The following is a 24,411-nucleotide window of genomic DNA, read 5'->3' as shown; positions in this document are numbered from 1 at the left end:
TAGCGTTTTTCACTCTTTCTCTCTCCCCCCCCCCCTCTCCTTTCTACCTCCTCTCCGCTGCGCCACAGCTGAAAGCGTTCCTGAAGGAATGCAAAGTGGCCAATTACTGCAAGCAGATCCGCCAGCTGCTGGAGAAGGTACAGGAGAACAGCAGCCACATCACAGCCCGTAGACAGAGGGCCGCCTTTGGAGTGGCCGACGCGTCCGCCGTGGTGAGTTTGGCTGTGTGTGTGCCCGCCCGTGAGCAACTGAGCATGTCCGTGCCAGGTCTTCTGGGCTGCTGTTCCAGAGCCCTCATTTCACCTCTTCAACATGCGTGCGCACACCTCTCTTTCCCATCAGTGCCTCTGCTTCCCCCAAAATATAGACATTCACCCAGTACATACATAAGATTTCATGATTAAATTCAATGTTCATTTTGAGATTTTTCAGTAGCCAGAAGGCTAAACTTCTTCAATTATGTGATGGTTCATCAACGGTTGATTCTTGAGTTGCGTTGGTTGTTGCATTCCAACTAATTGTTTCAAACACGCACACACAGACACCAGTGTCAGCTGGGGAGCACTCCAAACGACTGCCTAGAGCACTCCCACCTCCTCTTAACCCCCTGTACACCCCGTTCCCAAAACACATACACCATCCTGGGCGAGCTCCCATAGGAAGTGCCTGTGAAGGTCTCCACCAGCCTAGAGCGTTTAACCATCATGTTCCCCCTGACCCTTAACCCCTAGACCCCTCCTGGCTGTGTCTGTTACACACACACAGACAGTGAGGAGATAAGAGCCAAGGCTACACACTTAGCGCCTGCTGCAGTGAACCTGAGTAGGAAGCAGAGGGAAGGATGCTGGAGGAGACATCCCTAGGTGAACACTGGCGTTAGAGGAGGGCTCTGTGGTCATTAGACCCTCCTTTATAGGTTTGAACCAGCCTCACCCCCCCCCCCCCCCTCATCCCTTGCCTTAATGAGGGGACATTGTTGGAGGTGTGTGTATGCATGGGCAGAAGTGCCATTTCCTGTGTGCGTTTTCTTCTCACCGTATGCACTCTCTACCTGCCCCACCAAACACACACACTCCTCAGGCTGCATTGGTTTGCACCTCCAATCCTGGCTGAGTGCCTCGCCCCACACCCGTGATAAATATTTAAGAGTGAAATTAAAGAGGGGATGTCGCTGTGTGTAGTTTAGTCTTGAAGAAGTGTGTTTGTGTGCGCTTGCTGCGAGAGACTGAGACAGACAGCTTGGCACCGGGGGCTGCGCCTGTCGCCACGGCTCCCAGCCCAGAGGAGCCTGTCGCCATGGCATCCGTCCCCATGCTGCACGGCAACCATGTTGCCGGGTAGAGGCCAGCCCCCTTTCCGGCTGCCGTGGAAAGGCCATCACTCCCCTCTGGCCCCAGACACCCAAACGCAGATCACATTTGAATGGGCCTCCGCTGAAGCCTAAATAGCTTTTTTCTTGGTAGGTCTATGCTTTCTTAACAATTTTGAGCAAAATGTTTTTGCCATCTTCTAGAGTAGTTAGGCTAGGTGTGAGAGAACAGCGGAGCCTAAATCTCAACCCTAATCCGATAGCATTGTTTTGTCTGGGTTTTAAGTGTTTTCAAAAGCCCTGGGTCTTTCTGTTCACGTCCTGTCCTCTCCTCTTTGTTCTGGGGCCCAGCCTAATAACCGCCATTGTAAATTGTCGTAAATAGGTTTAGCTAACCGACGAAGGAAGCTGCGGTCTATACGGTCTATTGGATTTGGAGGTCAGATAATCCTATTGGGCCTGATCAATGCCATCAGCAAAGACCTTTAGGGGAAGGGCTGGCGTAGATCGTCCAGTCTCCTCTTTCAGCTTCTCTTCTCGCTCTGTCTCTCTCTCGCTCTGTCTCTCTCTCGCTCTGTCTCGCTCTGTCTCTCTCTCGCTCTGTCTCTCTCTCGCTCTGTCTCTCTCTCGCTCTGTCTCTCTCGCTCTGTCTCTCTCTCGCTCTGTCTCTCTCTCGCACTGTCTCTCTCTCGCACTGTCTCTCTCTCGCTCTGTCTCTCTCTCGCTCTCTCTCTCTCGCTCTGTCTCTCTCGCTCTGTCTCTCTCTCGCTCTGTCTCTCTCTCGCACTGTCTCTCTCTCGCACTGTCTCTCTCTCGCTCTGTCTCTCTCTCGCTCTCTCTCTCTCGCTCTGTCTCTCTCGCTCTGTCTCTCTCGCTCTGTCTCTCTCTCGCTCTCTCTCGCTCTCTCTCGCTCTGTCTCGCTCTCTCTCGCTCTGTCTCTCACACTCTCGCTCTCGCTCTGTCTCTCTCGCTCTGTCTCTCTCGCTCTGTCTCTCTCGCTCTGTCTCTCTCGCTCTCTCTCGCTCTCTCTCGCTCTGTCTCTCTCGCTCTCTCTCGCTCTGTCTCTCTCGCTCTCTCTCGCTCTGTCTCTCTCGCTCTCTCTCGCTCTGTCTCTCTCGCTCTGTCTCTCTCGCTCTGTCTCTCTCGCTCTGTCTCTCTCGCTCTGTCTCTCTCGCTCTGTCGCTCTCGCTCTCGCTCTGTCTCTCTCGCTCTCGCTCTCTCTCTCGCTCTCGCTCTGTCTCTCTCGCTCTCGCTCTGTCTCTCTCGCTCTCGCTCTGTCTCTCTCGCTCTCGCTCTGTCTCTCTCGCTCTCGCTCTGTCTCTCGCTCTCTCTCGCTCTGTCTCTCTCGCTCTCTCTCGCTCTGTCTCTCTCGCTCTCTCTCGCTCTGTCTCTCTCGCTCTGTCTCTCTCGCTCTGTCTCTCTCGCTCTGTCTCTCTCGCTCTGTCGCTCTCGCTCTGTCTCTCTCGCTCTCGCTCTGTCTCTCTCGCTCTCGCTCTGTCTCTCTCGCTCTCGCTCTGTCTCTCTCGCTCTCGCTCTGTCTCTCTCGCTGCTCGCTCTGTCTCTCTCGCTCTCGCTCTGTCTCTCTCGCTCTCGCTCTGTCTCTCTCGCTCTCGCTCTGTCTCTCTCGCTCTCGCTCTGTCTCTCTCGCTCTCGCTCTGTCTCTCTCGCTCTGTCTCTCTCGCTCTCGCTCTGTCTCTCTCGCTCTGTCTCTCTCGCTCTGTCTCTCTCGCTCTGTCTCTCTCGCTCTGTCTCGCTATGTCTCTCTCTCGCTATGTCTCTCTCTCTCTCTGTTTCTCTCGCTCGCGCTCGCTCTGTCTCTCTCTCTCTCTGTGTTTCTCCCCTTGTCAATAGCAAATAATGTTTGAAATCTACACTGAACAAAAATATAAATGCAACATGCAACCATTTCAAAGATTTTACAGAGTTACAGTCAATTGAAATAAATAAATTAGGCCCTGATCTATGAATTTCATATGACTTGGAATACAGATATGCATATGTTGGTCACATATACCTTAAAAATAAAAAAAAAGTAGGGGCGTGGATCAGAAGACCAGTCTATCTGGTGTGCCCACCATTTGCCTCATGCAGCGCTACGCATAGAGTCGATCAGGCTGTTGATTGTGGCCTGTGGAATGTTGTCCCACTCTTCTTCAGATCCTTGCGACATGGGGCCGTACATTATCATGCTGAAAAATGAGGTAATGGCGGCGGATGAATGGCATGACAATGGGCCTTAGGGTCTCGTCACGATATCTCTGTGCATTCAAATTACCATAAATAAAATGCAAGTAGGTTTCTTCTAGGTAGTGTTAGCTAGCGCTAGACGGCTGTACCTGCGCCAAAACGCCTGTATTTTTCATCCAATAGCTTGTTCGCCATCTTCTTTTTAAATGGTGAGCCAACAAGTTTTAAGGACTTTATTTCCATGACTGATCAAAACTAGTTTTCTCATGCTCTGTCTCTCTGCAGCAGACATAAAGTGAGCAATATGTTTGGAATATCAAATTGCAATAAAATCGCAGCATCGCAATGCGATACACATAGAATCGTGAGAATCGCAATACATATCGCGTTGAGTATTGTGATAATATCGTATCGTGAGGTCCCTGGCAATTCCCAGCCATAACACACACAAACAAATACGGAGTGGATATGTAACAAGTGTGTTTCATGATTGTGTGTGCCTGGTGGGCAGGCGAAGTGGGAGAAGCAGACTGCGGAGGAGGGGACGCCCCTCACCAGGTACTACAGCCAGTGGAAGAAGCTAAGGGAGAAGGAGATCCAGCTGGAGATATCTGGGAAGGAGAGGGTAACTATCAGACGCACATACCAACTGTTTTAGACTTCAAAGATGAAAGTATTTTCAGGGCATTCATCCAAATTCAACAAACGTCTCCATCCTATTTTACGAATGATACAAGTAACTTGGAAGGTTTGAGTAAGATAATGCATTGTCAGTGGGAGATTGGTGGAAATGTTCAAGGTTGCATGCAAACATTTTTGAAGAATATGACCTTTTTTATTAGTTTTCGATGATTTTTCAATGGGGTCAGTTCTCTACAGTTAGTGGTTTTAGAAAAGAAACTGAGATGTAGGCCTAATTTAATTGACAGAAGATCTCTCAATGTGGCTCCAGGCTTCCGTCTGGGGAGTGTTAACCCTAAATGTTTGTAAAGTGTTTTGTAAGTGACTTTGATGAATGTTCTGAATCTTGAGATCTTGAGCAATGGTCTCATTGTCATATGGTCCCAAATCACCTGTTTTGACAATAGGTTTTCCATAACACTATATTTTGAAATGGAACTGCATATTAACATTTCCTCTCTCATTTAAGATGGAAGACTTGGACCTCCCTGAGATCAAACGCAGGAAGATTCAGGAGAAGAAAGCGGTGGACAAGAAGGAGTTCAAGGATCTCTTTGAGTCCGACAGCGACTCAGACGACGACGGAGGACTCAAAGTCAAAGGTAACCCTATTTACATTGGAAGGATAACATTCCGAAACGGGGAGGGATGACTTGTCCCTGTCCATTAAGAAACAGTAATTTTGGTTTCCTGCTGCAAAATAATTCCCAAAGCGTGACCATAACGACCCTGAACCAGCGTTAACGCAGTTCGGCAATTGTGTCTCAAGGCCTTGCACAGGGATCTCAAAGTCTCAGAATTAGCTATATTTGAATTCCAATTCCAATTGCCTGACAAATCTCTTGATCTGCAGGCACTGTCTGACTACATTTCCTGTTAGAGCTGGCCAGTAAATAAAGACTGCTTGAAGGTCCTATGCTATGCATGTCTTGGCCACTAGGAGGCTGTATTGAGTTGCACAGAGACCATCTACAGCAGGGATCATCAACCAGATTTAGCCATGGTACGATGTTTTTCTTGAGCGGATGGTCCGTGGGCCGGAACATAATTACAAATAATTTGTAGACTGCAAATTAACCGGAACAGGCCCAAACAGATATGTTTGACTAAAACATAATCATTTTTTATACCAGTTGTGGAACCCTGATCTACAGACTGTTGGCCAACAGCACATAAGCACAGTCTCTAACACACACTCATACACTGTAGTAGACTATTGAGCGCCTTTATGGCAAGGATACAGCTCCTCTTCCCTTTCCGGGATGAACATTTGGCTCATTCTGAGGGAATGTACAACTGGCCTTACTGTAGCCATGCTGCTCTCCCAGCAAAACATGCTCTGTCCAATTAGTTGGAGTCTACTTCTCTCTCTCCTATGTTTCCCTTTCTCCTATATTTTGTTCTCTCTATCCTTCTATATTTCCCTCTCCCTTTCTTTCTCCTATATTTCTTTCTCTCCCTATCCTTCTATATTTCTCACCCTTCAGCTGAGTGCAGCTGTCACTCCTGTCTTCCTTTAAGCCCTGTGTGTCTGGACCTCTGCTATGGGTCATCCACAGGACACGGGCAGGGCAGGAGTCCTCTTTTACAGCTTTACAGTTGGACACGCTCGACGGAGGGAAAAAACCTTAGAGGTCGGAAGGAGAGAGTGAGGGGGCGGTAGGGGATTTTTTTTCATCTGGTCCTCATTGTAGGGAGAGTCTCCGCAAATGGGCGGGCAGCTGCCGGCGAGCCACCAGCCCACCTCGCCCCAACGGCCCGTCCCGTTGCTCTCTCACAGGAAGCACAGGCATGGATCCCGGTGGGGGTTCCTAATTCAAACCAGCCCACTGGAACAGCCAGAGGTGTCCGCTCCCCAGTACTTCCCCCTCTGCTTCCCTCCAGCTCACAATGCTTAACTGGCTGCCCCCGCATTTCCTCCGCATACACAAACCAACCCACCCTCCAGCCCTTGACAACCTTCCAACCTTTGGGCAGCTTACTAAACTGTGGTTGGTTGAAGTCTGCTGAGATGCCCCAGTGGTGGAGAGGAGGAAAGTGTGAGGGGAGAAGAAGACTGGTTTCTATGAATGTGTCTAGTTGTTATTGTGGGGGTGTTAAGTCCTCCAGGTCGTATGGGGGCAGACGGGCATGTAGATCCTGCTGTCCCTCACAACCCCAGTCTAGGTCGCAAATATACAGGTTAAGACGAGGATTCTAATATCCCATAACTCTTTGCATACATGCGGAAGAATTCTAAACCATGGGACCAGAAATGCGAACGAAAATTACTGGAAGTGAATGTTAGCAGTACATGGAAAATAAACACAATCGTAGTGAAGTTCAGCAAACACATAGCATAACTTTTCCTGTCATTCTATTCATTTAAACATTTTTTAAATTATCTACATCCACTTTATTTATTTCCAGACTGCTGGTCACATTTTCAATCCTTATCCTGTAGAATCAGCAACGGCGCTGGTCCCATTAATTTTTGTTTCTTTTTGAACGCTTCCGCATGGAATTATTACTTTGTCATAACCTGTATATTTTCGACCTCAACCCCAGTCAGGATGTGTGTGTGTGTGTCAGGGTTTCTGTTAGCCCGTAATAGCCGACTTTTGGACGATAATAAAGCAGATAAATAAAATCTCAGCCTGCAAATTGTCTGGGAGAAGAATAAAAAAATGCCTTTGCGAAATAATGCTTTTTAGCCTATTCGTTGATGGAAATACCAATTGATGTAAATACATTTGACTGGTCATTCTTATCGGTCATTCTAGGTAGCTCACTGTGTATCTGTGTGTGTGTGTGTGTGTGTGGTCAATACGCTCTTAGTAGTAAGTGTTGGATAGTGTGGCAATTGAAGTGTCTGTGCCTCTCTCTCCTCTCCTGGCTACCAGCATCTCATCAAACCCTACTTTAAAGCTCAGGGACCACTCTGCAGTGGCCTCTGCTACACACACACACACACACACACACACATACAGGATAGACTCGCCCATTTTACAGAAGGAATTTGTAGCTGTCTGAAGTGAAGCCTGCCTGCTATCTCCATTTTATATATTTAGGCAGCGACTGAGTGTAAGATGTGTGAAATTGGCTGTGGTAAACTGTCATGAGTAATGTATTCTCAGCTCCATCACCATGCAGGTAATAGGCAATTCCAAGGTGGTTAGATGCTACCTACCTGCCTGCATGTACACATTTCTGGGCCCATATTCATAAAGCATCTCAAGAGTACGCGAGCCTGATCTAGGATCATGTCTCTGTTCATGTAAACGTATTAATTATGATCCAAAATGAAAACTGATCACATATCAGGACTCATACTTTGAGATGCTTTATTAAAAGGATGCTTCAGGATTTTGGCAATTAAGCCCTTTGTCTACTTTCGCAGAGTAAGTTGAACTTGTGGATACCATTTTTATGCAGTTTGAATGAAGTTGCTAACTAGCGTTAGCGCAATTGCTAATTAGCGTAAGCACAATGACTGGAAGTCTATGGTAACTGCTAGCATTCAAGTAGATATGATAAACTTCCAGTCATTGTGCTAACGCTAGTTAGCATTGGCTCGCGAAACTAACTTCCTTCATACTGGATGCAGATACATAAAAATGGTATCCACGAGTTCATCTGACTCTGGGGAAGTAGATAAATGTCTGCATTGACAAAATCCCGAATGATCCCTTTAGTACAGCCTTAAAGTGTTCCACTACCTAAGTGTATAATATTACAACCAATCTTTACAAAATGGTGCATCTGAGTCAGGGTTTCTGGTAGCCGGTAATAGACGGCTTTTGTCTGATAAAATAAATAGAAAAGCCGCTAAATAAAATTGGTGTCGGCCAATTGTCCGGGAGAAGAAGAAAAAATCCCATTGCGATATAATGCTTTTTATCCTCTTCATTGATGGAAATACCAGTCGATGGAAATTCATTTCACTGGTCATACTTATTGGTCAAAGGTTTATTTGCATAATTTAGTGGAATTATATTGGCGCATGTGTACAGTATATTCACTATGTATCTTATTTATCACACGCGTACAGCAGGGTTCCCCAACTGGTGGCCCGCAGTGGTTTTATTTGGCCCCCCAAGTTTTCGGAGCAATTTTCTTATTTTAATTAATTTTATTGTGTGACATAATAGACTAAAAACACCAGGAAATCAGCTCCATGTAATTTTAATTTAAGAAATCTGTTCCCAAGTATTCCCACGCATAATAGAGGGACATGTGATCGTATACAAATGTAAGCAAGGTTTGAAATTATTATGTTTTAGTCAAACATATACACTATCTGTTTGGGCTTCTTGAGGTCAGTTTGCTATCTACAAATTATTTTAATTATGTTCTGGCCCCGCGACCATCAGCTGAAGAAGAGATCGGCCCGCGGCTGAATCTAGTTGATGATCCCTGGCGTACAGATACAGAGCCTTTGAGTGGAAAATCTGTCAGACAGTACCAGAGATGCTGCTGCTGCTGCAGCATCTTGTGGTGCTTTCTAGACAACTGGGAACTCAGAAAAGTAGGTTGGTCGGAGCTCTAGAAAGAAGCCAGAGTTGGAATGCCGAGTTGGATGACCGTTCAAAACGATTTTTTTCCAGTCGGAGATAGTCCCCGTCCCCCCCAGTTGAGATTTCTGAGTTCCCAGTTGTTTTGAACGCGACATCAAATGGCAAGGGAAGGCAGGCTTTATCAACGCGTCACACACCACTTTGCAATGAGCTGGAGGCAGTATGCATTTTGAAAACACACTTAATTGTTTGAAACCTGAACGTTTTAATACATATTATGAGGCATGTCTTTCCTTGCTTAAAAGTAGCCTATTAGAACTTCTGTCTTTCAAAATGTATATTTTCATCTGTCGCATGAAACCAATCGCATGTGCAATGCCTTTTTGACAATGGCGTTTTCCCACTAATTGCATTAAGGAACGAACATTTGTGTTTAGTCTACTGCCTTATGTGCATTTCTGCGCTTATAATGTTGAAGAAATAATAGTTTATCAACATTTATCTAAACGTTCTGATCTGTTGCATCAGATTCATTGCATTCTTTTACATATATATATGTTTTTAATGTAGCCTAGGCCCATTGGTTGTATGAATTTGGGATCTATCGTCCCACAACTGTCCCAGAGTCTGTTTGGAATAGGCTATTTCTTTTTCGACAAACTGACCAATAGAATAGGTAGCCTAAACTTTTCTAGTAGATTGATAAAGACTAGCGATTTTGCTGTTCATTACTCGTCTTGTTGTCTGAGAAAAAGTAAATGTGGACAGTTATTCTAACATGTTCAAAGTGCCCATCAGAATACGTTGGAAGGACCGCACGTCATTGAATCCTCGACTTCCATGTTCTGTTAATATGAATAACCATATTCTAAATGTGATTTCTGTCATTCTGATCATTGTGGGTGTACAACCAAATCAGGTTACGCACCCAGTGCATATGGGTCCGGTAAATCTAAATGTTTTTGGTCAAATGTCCGGTGGCACATTTTCCTTATGGAATCCCTGATCTGAGTAAAACAAAGTCAAAGCTAATGAGTATTCACTGGTACTTCATATTCTATTTCTCTTTCTTCTTGTCAGACAAAAAGGGAGGATCTGACGACGATGATGACGATGATGCTGATCTTCTTCAAGAGCTGTCTGACCTGAGTGATGATGAGGGGGTGGGGGAAGAACATGATGGTGTCTCAGGTTTGTGGACTGACAAATATGTGCTTTTCACACTACTGAACTCAACCAAGCCGAGCTGTACTGGGCTGGCCTGGTTACGCATCCACTGTAGTTTCTGGAACCGTGGTTGGAAAGGCTAATGTGAAAATTTAACATGCAAGCCAACACAGTACGGTTCGGTTCAGGTCTGCACACTAGTGTGAGTATTAGATGCCTGGTCCAGAATTTAACACCAGCCTCCTTTTTCTTTTTTTTATTTCACCTTTATTTAACCAGGTAAGCCAGTTGAGAACAGGTTCTCATTTACAACTGCGACCTGGCCAAGATAAAGCAAAGTAGTGCAATAAAAACAACACAGAGTTACATATGGGGTAAAAAACATAAAGTCAGAAATACAACAGAAAATATATATACAGTGTGTGCAAATGTAGCAAGTTATGGAGGTAAGGCAATAAATAGGCTATAGTGCAGAATAATTACAATAGTATTAACACTGGAATGCTAGATGTGCAAGAGATTATGTGCAAATAGAGATACTGGGGTGCAAAAGAGCAAAATAAATAACAATATAGGGATGAGGTAGTTGGGTGGGCTAATTTCAGATGGGCTGTGTACAGGTGCAGTGATCGGTAAGGTGCTCTGACAACTGATGCTTAAAGTTAGTGAGGGAGATAAGAGTCTCCAGCTTCAGAGATTTTTGCAATTCGTTCCAGTCATTGGCAGCAGAGAACTGGAAGGAATGGCGGCCAAAGGAGGTGTTGGCTTTGGGAATGACCAGTGAGATATACCTGCTGGAGCGCAGACTACGGGTGGGTGCTGCTATGGTGACCAATGAGCTAAGATAAGGCGGGGATTTGCCTAGCAGTGATTTATAGATGGCCTGGAGCCAGTGGGTTTGACGACGAACATGTAGTGAGGACCAGCCAACAAGAGCGTACAGGTCACAGTGGTGGGTAGTGTATGGGGCTTTGGAGACAAAACGGATGGCACTGTGATAGACTACATCCAATTTGCTGAGTAGAGTGTTGGAGGCTATTTTGTAAATTACATCGCCGAAGTCAAGGATCGGTAGGATAGTCAGTTTTACGAGGGCATGTTTGGCAGCATGAGTGAAGGAGGCTTTGTTGCGAAATAGGAAGCCGATTCTAGATTTAACTTTGGATTGGAGATTCTTTATGTGAGTCTGGAAGTTGAGTTTACAGTCTAACCAGACACCTAGGTATTTGTAGTTGTCCACATACTCTAGGTCAGACCCGTCGAGAGTGGTGATTCTAGTCGGGTGGGCGGGTGCCAGCAGCGTTCGATTGAAAAGCATGCATTTAGTTTTACTAGTGTTTAAGAGCAGTTGGAGGCTACTGAAGGATTGTTGTATGGCATTGAAGCTCGTTTGGAGGTTTGTTAACACAGTGTCCAATGAAGTGCCAGATGTATACAAAATGGTGTCGTCTGCGTAGAGGTGGATCTGAGAGTCACCAGCAGCAAGAGCGACATCATTGATATACACGGAGAAAAGTGTCGGCCCAAGAATTGAACCCTGTGGCACCCCCATAGAGACTGCCATAGGTCCAGACAACAGGCCCTCCGATTTGACACACTGAACTCTATCTGAGAAGTAGTTGGTGAACCAGGCGAGGCAGTCATTTGAGAAACCAAGGCTATTTAGTCTGCCAATAAGAATGCGGTGGTTGACAGAGTCGAAAGCCTTGGCCAGGTCGATGAAGACGGCTGCACAGTACTGTCTATTATCAATCGCGGTTATAATATCGTTTAGGACCTTGAGCGTGGCTGAAGTGCACCCGTGACCAGCTCGGAAACCGGATTGCATAGCGGAGAAGGTACGGTGGTATTCGAAATGGTCGATGATCTGTTTGTTAACTTGGCTTTCGAATACTTTCGAAAGGCAGGGCAGGATGGATATAGGTCTGTAGCAGTTTGGATCTAGAGTGTCACCCCCTTTGAAGAGGGGGATGACCGCGGCAGCTTTCCAATCTCTGGGGATCTCAGACGTTATGAAAGAGAGGTTGAACAGACTAGTAATAGGGGTAGCGACAATTTCGGCGGCTAGTTTTAGAAAGAAAGGGTCCAGATTGTCTAGCCCAGCTGATTTGTAGGGGTCCAGATTTTGCAGCGCTTTCAAAACATCAGCTGTCTGAATTTGTGTGAAGGAGAAGCGGGGGGGGGGCATGGGCAAGTTGCAGCAGAGGGTGCAGAGTTGGTGGCCTGGTTAGTGGTAGCCAGATGGAAAGCATGGCCAGCTGTAGCAAAATGCTTGTTGAAATTCTCGATTATTGTAGATTTATCGGTGGTGATAGTGTTTCCTAGCCTCAGTGCAGTGGGCAGCTGGGAGGAAGTGCTCTTATTCTCCATGGACTTTACAGTGTCCCAAAACTTTTTGGAGTTAGTGCTACAGGATGCAAATTTCTGTTTGAAAAAGTTAGCCTTTGCTTTCCTGACTGCTTGTGTATATTGGTTCCTAACTTCCCTGAAAAGTTGCATATCGCGGGGGCTATTTGATGCTAATGCTGTACGCCACAGGATGTTTTTGTGCTGGTCAAGGGCAGTCAAGTCTGAGGAGAACCAGGGGCTATATCGGTTCTTAGTTCTGTATTTTTTGAATGGGGCATGTTTATTTAAGATTGAGAGGAAATTACTTTTAAGGAACAACCAGGCATCCTCTACTGACGGAATGAGATCTATATCCATCCAGGATACCTGGGCCAGGTCAATTAGGAAGGCCTCCTCGCTAAAGTGTTTTAGGGAGCGTTTGACAGTGATGAGGGGTGGTCGTTTGACCGCGGACCCGTTACGGACGCAGGCAATAAGGCAGTGATCGCTGAGATCCTGGTTAAAGACAGCTGAGGTGTATTTAGAGGGTATGTTAGTCAGGATGATATCTATGAGGGTACCCATGTTTACGGATTTAGGGTTGTACCTGGTATGTTCGTTGATAATTTGCGTTGAGGTTGAGGGCATCTAGCTTGGATTGTAGGATGGCCGGGGTATTAAGCATATCCCAATTTAGGTCACCAAGCAGTACAAACTCTGAGGATAAATGGGGGGCAATCAATTCACATATGGTGTCCAGGGCACAGCTGGGGGCTGAGGGGGGTCTGTAGCAAGCGGCAACAGTGAGAGACTTATTTCTGGAAAGGTGGATTTTTAGAAGTAGAAGCTCAAACTGTTTGGGCACAGACCTGGATAGTATGATAGAGCTCTGCAGGCTATCTCTACAGTAGATTGCAACTCCACCCCCTTTGGCAGTTCTATCTAGACGGAAAATGTTATAGTTGGGGATGGAAATTTCAGAATTTTTGGTGGCCTTCCTGAGCCAGGATTCAGACACTGCTAGAACATCAGGGTTGGCAGAGTGTGCTAACGCAGTGAATAACTCAAACTTAGGAAGTAGACTTCTGATATTTATGTGCAAGAAACCAAGACTTTTGCGATTACAGAAGTCATCAAATGATAGTGCCTGGGGAGTAGGAGTGATACTGAGGGCTGCAGGGCCTGGGTTAGCCTCTACATCACCAGAGGAACAGAGGAGGACTAGAATAAGGATACGGCTAAAGGCTTTAAGAACTGGTCTTCTAGTGCGTTGGGTACATAGAATAAAGGGGGCAGATTTCCGGGTGTTATAGAAAAGATTCAGGGCATTATGTACAGACAAGGATATGGAAGGATATGAGTAAAGTGGTGGTAAACCTAAGCGTTGGGTAACAATGAAAGAGATAGCATCGCTGGAGGCATCAATTGAGTCGGTCTCCGCGTGTATTGGGGGAGGGGCAAAGGAGCTATCTAAGGCAGGTTTAGCTAGGCTGGGGGGTCTACAGTGATATAGTACAATTAGAAATAACCGAAACAACAATAAACTAACCATGTTTGGGCTGAGGCTAAACATAAACAGGATGTAGTACCGTAAAAAGGAACAGTCCAGCAGATATCAGCTGTATAGCTGAGTTATCATAAGGTCCGGTGGTGAAGTACTAGTGAGTAAGAGGCCACGGCTAGCGTGTGCTAGCGGGCCAGGGCTAGCAGATGGATGGAATCTTCGTGGTTAACGTCGTAACCACATCAGACGATTTCGTCGGCAGACCAGTCGTGTAGGATCGGCGGGGCTCCGTGTCAACACTAGGTGGTCCCGTCCGGTTGACAGAGAGGTAGATAGCCGGGAGATGGGCCTAGCTCAGGATGATTAGCCAGACCACAGCGTCCGTTTTGTTGTAGCTAGCTGGCAGGTTTAGCTAGGCTGGGGGGGTCGTAAAAAGGAACAGTCCAGCAGATATCAGCTGTATAGCTGAGTTATCATAAGGTCCAGTGGTGAAGTACTAGTGACTAAGAGGCCACGGCTAGCGTGTGCTAGCGGGCCAGGGCTAGCAGATGGATGGAATCTTCGTGGTTAACGTCGTAACCACATCAGACGATTTCGCCGGCAGACCAGTCGTGTAGGATCGGCGGGGCTCCGTGTCAACACTAGGTGGTCCCGTCCGGTTGACAGAGAGGTAGATAGCCGGGAGATGGGCCTAGCTCAGGATGATTAGCCAGACCACAGCGTCCGTTTTGTTGTAGCTAGCTGGCAGGTTTAGCTAGGCTGGGGGGGTCGTAAAAAGGAACAGTCCAGCAGATATCAGCTGTATAGCTGAGTTATCATAAGGTCCAGTGGTGAAGTACTAGTGACTAAGAGGCCACGGCTAGCGTGTGCTAGCGGGCCAGGGCTAGCAGATGGATGGAATCTTCGTGGTTAACGTCGTAACCACATCAGACGATTTCGTCGGCAGACCAGTCGTGTAGGATCGGCGGGGCTCCGTGTCAACACTAGGTGGTCCCGTCCGGTTGACAGAGAGGTAGATAGCCGGGAGATGGGCCTAGCTCAGGATGATTAGCCAGACCACAGCGTCCGTTTTGTTGTAGCTAGCTGGTAGCGACGAATCCGGAGTTAAAGGTTCAGTGATTCCGGCGGAAAAACTGATATGTTCTGGGTCGATAACGCGCTGTGCAGACTGGCCGAATATCCGGTGATCAATGTCCAGTGATTAAAATTAATCCCGCAGAAAAAATCCAATGTTCTGGGTGAAACACCGCTAGCTGTGGCTAATCGCAAGTAGCTAGTTAGCTGGCTAGCTAGTTTCAACTGGAGATTCTAGATAAAGGTAAGTCAATAATAGAATCCGTTCCACATTGAGTGAGGCGGGTTGCAGGAAAGTATATCTTGTAGAAGGATGAAAAGTCTGATAGGGAAATATGTACGAAAAATAGGGTATTTACAGGCTATTTACAGACATTTACAGACATACGATAAAAACACAACTGCACTACTCCGCCATCTTGGAAATCCTACCACTTTTGAATTGGCAGATCTGTAGGGAATATGATAAGATGTAATCAAAATGGCGATGGCTCCACCTAGCCTTCCAATTGAACTGAACTGAGGGGAGCTTCCAACATATTGTTCATTCCATCATAAGGAAACCTGCCATATTCTCCACTCAACCCCATTTTGGGCAGAACTAACCCCCATCATATTTCAGACCAAGCAATTTGCATCCATTGCTGCCTGATATTGCCTTGGGGAGATCTTGTGGTGCGATTAGTTTTCTACATGTTTAAAATGATCGTATAACATCAGTATGAAAACAAAAAATAATTAAAACTTGCAGTGTTCCAGACATTGATCACTCCTACTTAAGGGGCAATCAGAGATTGGTACATAGGCCCACATTTTTTGACTGGCATTGTTGTTTGAATCCCAGATTTCCCCTTTAAATGAATCCATCCTTCATGCTCTTCCTTCCCCTGTCTCTATAGATGATGATGATGATGATGATAATGGTGGTGATGATGGTGATGATGAAGAGGGGGCTAAAGCCTCCAAGGCACCCAAGCAGCTGTCTAGCGTGGCTCTGAAAGAGTTGGCAGAGGGAGACGAGGACTTGGTGGAAGACCTGGAGCTCTCTGACCAGGACTGAGACAGACACACACACTGACGCATGCATGCACACACACACACACACACACACACACAGGCCCGTGCGTAAACACACAGAAACACACACTAAAACATGTGCATACACACACACACACACACACACACACACAACGATTGGGGGTGGAGAGGAGAAGTGTTGGTTTGTAGCTCCTCATCTTTCCATACTTTCAATCATTACTGCTTTCCCTGTGGACTCCTTTCTACTATATTTTGTTTTAGTTTGCTCCATCAATGTGTACAGTTCAAACATGTTCTTAATGTAATTGCACATTAAAAAACTGACCATGCAATTGTACAAACTATAAAATGATTCCTAGACCTATATGTTTGTTTCTTAGGGAGATACCCTACTGATGTATTTATGCATTGTTCATTTCAGTGTACAGGATTGTGAATTAACAAGTGTGGTGGGTTGTAGCCAATAAGTGTGTGCGTGCGTGTGTGTGAGTACATAAGCACCTGTGTTCCACTGTTTGAACTTGGGATTCCCGTGCGTTTACTAGGATTGCCTTTAGTAAAGGCTGTTTGTTAGAAGAAAGGGCTTGACTATACTGTAGCTGTGCTGTCCTATGGTGGGCTGTACCAGGCTGTGCTGGGTATGGGGGAGGGGTTCCAGCCCCAGGGCAGCAGTGTGCCAGGCGGCCACGGCCATGTCTGATGCTGTGCCAGTCTTCTCTGCCCAGGTGGTGAAGCAGGAACACAGACTGTGCCTGTTTCCTTGCCAACTAACCCTCCCCCCCCAACCACACACACACTTTGCTACCTTTCTTCATCCTCCCGTTCTCCCCCATCACTACATTTTTCCTTCCCTCGTCCTTCCTCTGCTTCTTCAGACTGCCTCTATCATTACTCCTCTCCTTCCTCCCTCTCTTCTTCCTTCTGGTAGTGAGTGTATCAATGGTAACATTGGTACAGAACTACGAATGCCATCCATTAACAACCCCTAGGCACTTGTGTAGATCTGAAAGGACTGAGTAGGTATGAGCAATATGGCTCAAATTCAACCTAGAGCCTAGCAGCAAGAAAGAATTGATGCTGCAAAAATTGTCTCTTGGTTTTCTACTCATGCTTTCTTTAAAAAAAAAAAACTTGACAAAATATCTAATCTTTTTTGCAGTGCATCTATAAGACCTTTTTAAAGGTTGTGTGCATACCTGGGTTTCCATTAGGAAAATGTGGCGTCCGACATTTGATCAACAGCATTTTAATTTACTGGACATTTGAAACATTTACCGGACCCATATGCATTGGATGAGTAACCTGATTAGGAAGTCCACCCACGTTGCTCAGAATGACAAATCACATTTAGATTATGGTAATTAATATTAACAGAACATGCAAGTGGAGGATGCAGCAATGTGTGGTCTTTCTTACCAAATTCTCATGCCCACTTTGAAGATGTTAGAATAACTGTTGACATTTACTTTTCCTCAGCCAACAAGATGACTAACGGACAGCAAAATCACTAGCCTATGTCAATCTACAATCCCCCATAGTAGAGAAGTTGATCTATTCTATTGGTCAGCTTGTCTTGAAAGAAATAGCCTATCCCAAACAGATCAGGCTGTTTAGCTTATTGATAAACTATTTATTCACATAAGTGCAGCAATGCCCACAAGACAGTAGGCTACGCGCCAATGTAAATTCCATAATGCAATTAATCGGAAAACACCATTAGCCTATCAAAGCGCACCCCACATGCTAGCGTTTTCATGTGACAGATGAAAATATTTGTTAGAAATTTAGAAAGAGGTTAGATCTAACATGCAACAACTAGCATGGGTTGCTAATATGACTAGGATTGTGCCTTTGGCTAGGCCTACTGGACAATGAAAAAGTTGTACATATACTGAACAAAAATATAAATGCAACATGTAAAGTGTTGGTCCCATGTTTCATGAGCTGGAATGAAAGCTCCCAGAAATATTCCATATGCACAAAAAGCCTATTTCTCTCATTTTGTGCACAAATGTGTTTACATCCCTGTTAGTGAGCATTTCTCCTTTGCCAAGATAATCCATCCACCTGATAGGTGTGGCATATCAAGAAGCTGATTGAACAGCATGATCATTACACAGGTGCACCTTGTGCTGGGGACAATAAAATGCCACTCTACAATTTGCAGTTTTGTCACAACACAATGCCAAGTGTTGAGGGAGTGTGCAATTGGCATGCTGACTGCAGGAATGTCCACCAGAGCTGTTGCTAGAGAATGGAATGTTCATTTCTCTACCATAAGCCGCCTCCAACGCTGTTTTAGAGAATTTGGCAGTACATCCAACCGGCCTCACAACCGCAGACCACGTGTATGGCGTCGTGTGGCCGAGCGGTTTGCGGATGTCAACGTTGTGAACCGAGTGCCCCATGGTGGCAGTGTGGTTATGGTATGGGCAGGCAAAGGCTACGGACAATGAACACAATTGCATTTTATCTATGGCAATTTGAATGCACAGAGCTACCGTGACAAGGTCCTGGGGCCCATTTATCGTGCCTTTCATCTGCCGCCATCACCTCGTGTTTCAGCATGATATTGCACGGCCTCATGTCGCAAGGATCTGTACACAATTCCTGGAAGCTCAAAATGTCCCAGTTCTTCCATGGCCTGCGTACTCATCAGCCACCCATTGAGCATGTTTGGGATGTTCTGGATCGACTTGCGTGACAGCCTGTTCCAGTTCCCGCCATTATCCAGCCACTTCGCACAGCCATTGAAGAGGAGTGGGACAACATTCCACAGGCCACAATCAACAGCCTGATCAACTCTATGCGAAGGAGATGTCGAGCTGCATGAGGCAAATGGTGGTCACACCAGATACTGACTGGTTTTCTGATCCAAGCCCCTACTTTTTTTTTTTAAGGTATCTGTGACCAACGGATGCATATCTGTATTCCCAGTAATGTGAACTCCATAGAATAGGGCCTAATTAATTGACTGATTTCCTTATATGAACTGTAACTCAGTAAAATCTTTGAAATTGTTGCATGCTGCATTTATATTTTTGTTCAGTATAAAATAATTGCCTCCACGGATATTGGTCAGATTTCAAACAATTAAGTAACGTTACATATTTTGAAAATGCAAACTGCCTCCAGCTCATTGCAAAGTGGTGTGTGACGCGCTGATGAAGCCTGCCATCCGTTTGCTGCATTTGCTGTTTGAGATGCTGTAGCAGCAGCTCTGGTGCTGTCTGACAGATTTTCCGCTCAAAGGCTCTGTATCTGTATGCTGTACACGTGATAAAATGCATAACGAATATAGACTACTGTACCAAGCCAATTTAATTTCACAAAATTATGCAAATTAACCTATAGACGAATAAGCATGACCAGTCAAATGTATGTACATCGACTGGTATTTAGATCTAAGAATAGGATAAAAAGTATTATTTCGCAATGGATTTTCTTCTTCTTCTCCTGGACAATTGGCCAGTGAAAATTGTATTTATCGGCTTTTGCGATAAATACAATTGTGAGTAAAGTACATGTCTGTTAAAATTTTTTATGACAGGCCTGATGGAAACAGAAGATTTGTTGGTAAACTAAAAATCATCTTGCTCTTTTGTCCATAATAATATCATCATGTGCATCATGATATCTGAGTGAGAGTGACTAACGAAAACATTGAGGGCCCCAAGGCTGGTAGTTCGACCATGATTACTACCAGTGACGATTTTAGCATGTAAATCTTGGTGGAGCAAACTCCCAATTAATTTTATTGATGCATGCCAGCAAAGCCACTACACAACACAACACTAAACAATACATTCATTGCACTATAATGGTGACAAACGGTGCCCACAAACTATTAGGGCCTACATAAAGCTGTACCAACAGCAGAGCTTTCTTTTCAGCACCATGGAGTCAATCCTTACCACTGCTACACCTGGCTATCAGCGGAGCCTTGTCTGGCAGCGAAACAATTTATTAAGCCTCATTTACTGCCTTTAAAAAAACAGCTGATATGGCTGACTTGCTTAACCTCTACGGGATCGGTGTCCCGTATACGGGACGGTTGAGCTAACGTGCGCTAATGTGATTAGCATGACTGTTGTAAGTAACAGCAAACCTTCCAGGACATAGTCTCAAATGGGCAGAAAGCTTACATTCTTGTTAATCTAACTGCACTGTCAAATTTACAGTAGCTATTACAGTAAAAAAAAAAACATGCTATTGTTTGAGGAGAGTGCACAACAACAAAAAACGTATCATGGTAACTGGTTTGATACATTCACCTCTGAAGGTAAATAATGTACTTACATTCAGTAATCTTGCTCTGATTAGTCATCCTAAGGGTCCCAGAGATAAAATGTAGCATAGTTTTGTTTGATAAAATCCATTTTTATATTCAAATGTAGGAACTGGGTTCTACAGTTTGAACCCCTGCTGTCTCTGGCTCCACACCCACCCCACCCGGCCATCTAGATGTGTGAAAGTTAGTGTATAAGCTAATGATCTATCATGTATGACATTCCTGGTAGTGTGTAAACTTACATTTTGTATTACCATATCATTTTTGTATGTTCTCTATAGTTATGTACTTGAAAATGTATCAATTGACCAATTCGGCACATTTGGGCAGACTTGATACAAAATAGTCCAGTATTGCAATGCTTCACTGGATCAATCTGAAACACACACTGCTGCCATCTAGTGGCCAAAATCTAAATTGCGCCTAAACTGCAGTATCATATTGTGGCCTTTCTCTTGCATTTCAAAGATGATGGAACATTAATTTCACATTTCCACACATTTCAAAGTGTTTCCTTTCAAATGGTATCAAGAATATGCATATCCTTGCTTCGGGTCCTGAGCTACGGGCAGTTCGATTTGGGTGTCATTTTAGGCATAAATTGAAAAAAAGGGGTCCGATCCTTGAGGTTAAACAAATGTGGTTTCTACTGACAATTGAGATGTACAAACTATGGCATAAGGGGACGACGAGCGGATAAGAGGCAATCCGTAATTTCGATTAAGACATTAATGAGCGAGCTAGGACGGATGTAGTCAGTATAACTATTTGTTCAGCACTTTTGAAATGTAAAGTGACAGAATTCAGAACATGGGCCATTCTTACAGTATTCTCCCTGTACACCAAGTCAAAACCATAAGATAATAAAGGGGCCATATAAACAGACAATGAAAGCTCTTACAATATTCAATGATTACGTTTCTCTAAAACAGGCTATAGGCTACATGTGCACCACCAAGTCAGAACAGTAGGCTAAGTAATGAAGGGGAAAAGGGACAACATTATTAGGGTGAGGCACATGGGCTACTAAAAGCTTACTACACAACATACACTTAGTATTACTTTATTAGCTACAGTATACATATCTACCTGGCATATTACATAATTTATGCAGCAGCATACAATACATTTTTGGACTTACCTTGCTGTGCTGTGCTCACTTGAACAGGAAGGTGGCGAGGCTGTCCTTGTGGGCAAATTATGTCATGAAACTTTGTCATCAAAGTCTGGCTTTCTCTGGATTTATGGTGCTTTCAAGACAACTGGGAACACAGGAAAAAAACAAGGTTGAAACATGACGTCAGTGATCTTCAGGTCGGAGCTCTAGAAAGAGGCCCGATTTCCCAACTTCGAATTCCGAGTTGGATGACCGTTCAAAACGTATTTTCCCAGTCAGAGCTAGTTTTTTCAAGAGTTCCCAGTTGTCTTGAACTCACTGAAGTCTGAGATTTCCCAGTTTCAGTTGGTTTTGAACGCGGCAGAAGTCATGCTGGATTGACAGCATGGCCAATGTATTCAAACTTTTCTGGGCCATGGTGTTAAATGTTTATCCTTTTAAGCTTGGAAAAGAGACCCTTAAACCCAGACTTGGACCACACACCCACTCCACTGAAAAGCTTTGCAACGCTTGCAGTTAGCCATTGATTCCTTCCTTTACATTGTTTGCAAAATGACATGTGACATGTATTAATGCCAAAATAACATGCAAAACAGGCAACAACAACAACAAAAAAGCTTTTAGCTAAACATGTGGGGCTCAAAACAGGTCGCCACTGGTTACTACTTACAGTGCATTCGGAAAGTATTCAGACCCCTTGACTTTTTCCACATTTTGCTACGTTACAGCCTTATTCTAAAATTGATTAAATACATTTATTTCCTCATCAATATACACACAATACCCCATAATGACAAAGTGAAAACAGGTTTTTATAAACTTTTGCAAATGTATAAAAATTAATAAAAAACAGAAACCTTATTACGTAAGTATTCAGACCCTTTGCTATGAAACTCGAAATTGAGCTCAGGTGCATCCTGTTTCCATTGATCAACCTTGATGTTTCTACAACTTGATTGGAGTCCACCTGTGGTAAATTCAATTGATTGGACATGATTTGGAAAGGCTCACACCTGTCTATATAAATCCCCACAGTTAACAGTGCATGTCACAGCAAAAACCAAGCCATGAGGTTGAAGGACTTGTCTGTAGATCTCCAAGACAGTATTGTGTCAAGGCACAGATCTGGGGAAGGGTACCAAAACATTTCTGCAACATTGAAGGTCCCCAAGAACACAGTGGCCTCCATCATTCTTAAATGGGGAAGTTTGGAACCACCAAGACTCTTCCTAGATCTGGCCGCCCTGCCAAACTGAGCAATCGGGGGAGGTGAGCAAGAACCCGATGGTCACTCTGACAGAGCTCCAAAGTTTAGTGGAGATGGGAGAACCTTCCAGAAGGACAACCAGCTCTGCAGCACTCCCCCAATCAGGCCTTTATGGTAGAGTTGCCAGACGGAAGCCACTCCTCAGTAAAAGGCACATGACAGTTTGCCAAAAGGCACCTAAAGGACTCTCAGACCATGAGAAACAAGATTCTCTGTGCTGATGAGATTCTCTTTGGCCTGAATGCCAAGCGTCACGTCTGGAGGAAACCTGGCACCATCCCAACGGTGAAGCATGGTGGTGGCAGGATCATGCTGTGTTGATGTTTTTCAGCGGCAAGGACTGGGAGACTAGTCAGGATTGAGGGAAACATGAACAGAACAAAGTACAGAGAGATTGTTGATGAAAACCTGCTCCAGAGTGCTCAGGACTTCAGACTGGGGTGAAGGTTCACCTTCCAACAGGATAACAACCCTAAGCACACAGCCAAGACAATGCAGGAGTGGCTTCGGGACAAGTCTCTGAATGTCCTTGAGTGGCCCAGCCAGAGCCCGTACTTGAACCCGATCGAACATCTCTGGAGATGCTCAGTTGGTAGAGCATGGCGCTTGCAACGCCAGGGTTGTGGGTTCGATTCCCACGGGGGGCCAATATGAAAAGTAAATAAATGTATGCACTAACTGTAAAGTCGCTCTGGATAAGAGCGTCTGCTAAATGACTAAAATGAAAATGAGAGACCTGAAAATAGCTGTGTAGCGACGCTCCCCATCCAACCTGACAGAGCTTGAGAGGATCTGCAGAGAAGAATGGGAGAAACTCCTCAAATACAGGTGTGCCAAGCTTGTAGCGTCATACCCATACTCATACTTGAGGCTGTAATCGTTGCCAAAGGTGCTTCAAAAAAGAACTGAGTAAAGTGTCTGAAAACTTATATAAATGTGATATTTCAGTTTATTTTATTTTATAAATTTGCAAAAATATATTAAAACCAGTTTTTGCTTTGTCATTATGGGGTATTGTGTGTAGATTGATGAGGAAAGAAAACAATTTATTCAATTTTAGAATAAGGCTGCAAAGTAACAAAATGTAGAAAAAGTCAAGGGGAATACTTTCTGAATACTTTCTGAATGCCCGGTTTAGATGGCTTGCCGCTAGACTAATTTACCAATCTAAATGGTTTTAGCTGACATTGGCTAATTGAGTGACCGTCAGTGACTGACATAACCAAATTTCAAAATTGCACCTTGTCTATTCTACTATTCTAACTCTCAACAGTAAGTGAAGACCCCAACTGAGTAAAAAAAAATATATATATTTTTGTCTTTGGAAATTGTTCCGCGGGCCTACAAAACGGGCCACCAGTTTCCTATCCCTGATGTAGGCTGTATCTTCGAGCTGTTGGCTAGAGTGCATGTGCCAATAGCACAGCCTTTTATCCGCAACAAGTCAATTTCATGGAAACACATCTCTGGTGGGAAAATATGCATATTCTTTTTATGGTGATTTAAGCATATTCACATGAAAATCTGTCGCAATTTGGATGGAAACCTAGTTTGTGACCATAATCCATTGCACATCTACTTGTCCAGTCTGTTTCTTTTACACCTGCTACGGAAGAGACAGAAGAATGGCTGATAGTGAGGGGATATAGAGAGCAGCTGTTGCTTCGTGAGGTATCTCTAACTGAAAATACATGATCTAATACATGATCATAGTTGGTATTCAGCAATCATAAAAGTATGCCTTATTTACTTTGAAGAACCAAAAAATAGTGGTTTTTCTTAGACAGCATAGGCAGCAGCTCTATAGAGATGAGTTGATGACTTGGAATGAAATAATAAAGATATCAAATCTAATCAAACTATATTTGCCAAATGCGCCGAATACAACAGGTGTAGACATTACAGTGAAATGCTTACTTACAAGCCCTTAACCAACAGTGCAGTTTTTAAAA

At 44.6% G+C, this 24,411-nt stretch overlaps 1 protein-coding gene across 1 annotated transcript in view; it reads left to right on the top strand.

The window, feature by feature from the left end:
- The window catches only part of LOC311148291 (nucleolar complex protein 2 homolog), a 38,009-nt gene extending 21,861 nt beyond the window's left edge, over nucleotides 1-16,148 (top strand). Inside the window, exons 15-19 of the mRNA XM_084185205.1 lie at nucleotides 69-212; nucleotides 4,008-4,121; nucleotides 4,647-4,779; nucleotides 9,754-9,864; nucleotides 15,646-16,148. Of these exons, the coding sequence (XP_084041331.1) occupies nucleotides 69-212; nucleotides 4,008-4,121; nucleotides 4,647-4,779; nucleotides 9,754-9,864; nucleotides 15,646-15,806 (663 nt within the window). The 3' untranslated portion in view covers nucleotides 15,807-16,148. The remainder of the gene's footprint in view (nucleotides 1-68; nucleotides 213-4,007; nucleotides 4,122-4,646; nucleotides 4,780-9,753; nucleotides 9,865-15,645) is intronic.
- The last annotated feature ends 8,263 nt before the right edge of the window (nucleotides 16,149-24,411 follow it).

Source organism: Coregonus lavaretus (assembly GCF_964263955.1).
Source record: "Coregonus lavaretus genome assembly, chromosome: 20".
In the NCBI taxonomy this organism is placed as follows: Eukaryota; Metazoa; Chordata; class Actinopteri; order Salmoniformes; family Salmonidae; genus Coregonus; species Coregonus lavaretus.
The sequence above is the reverse complement of the archived record's forward strand: the minus strand, read 5'-3'. Positions and strand labels throughout refer to the sequence as shown.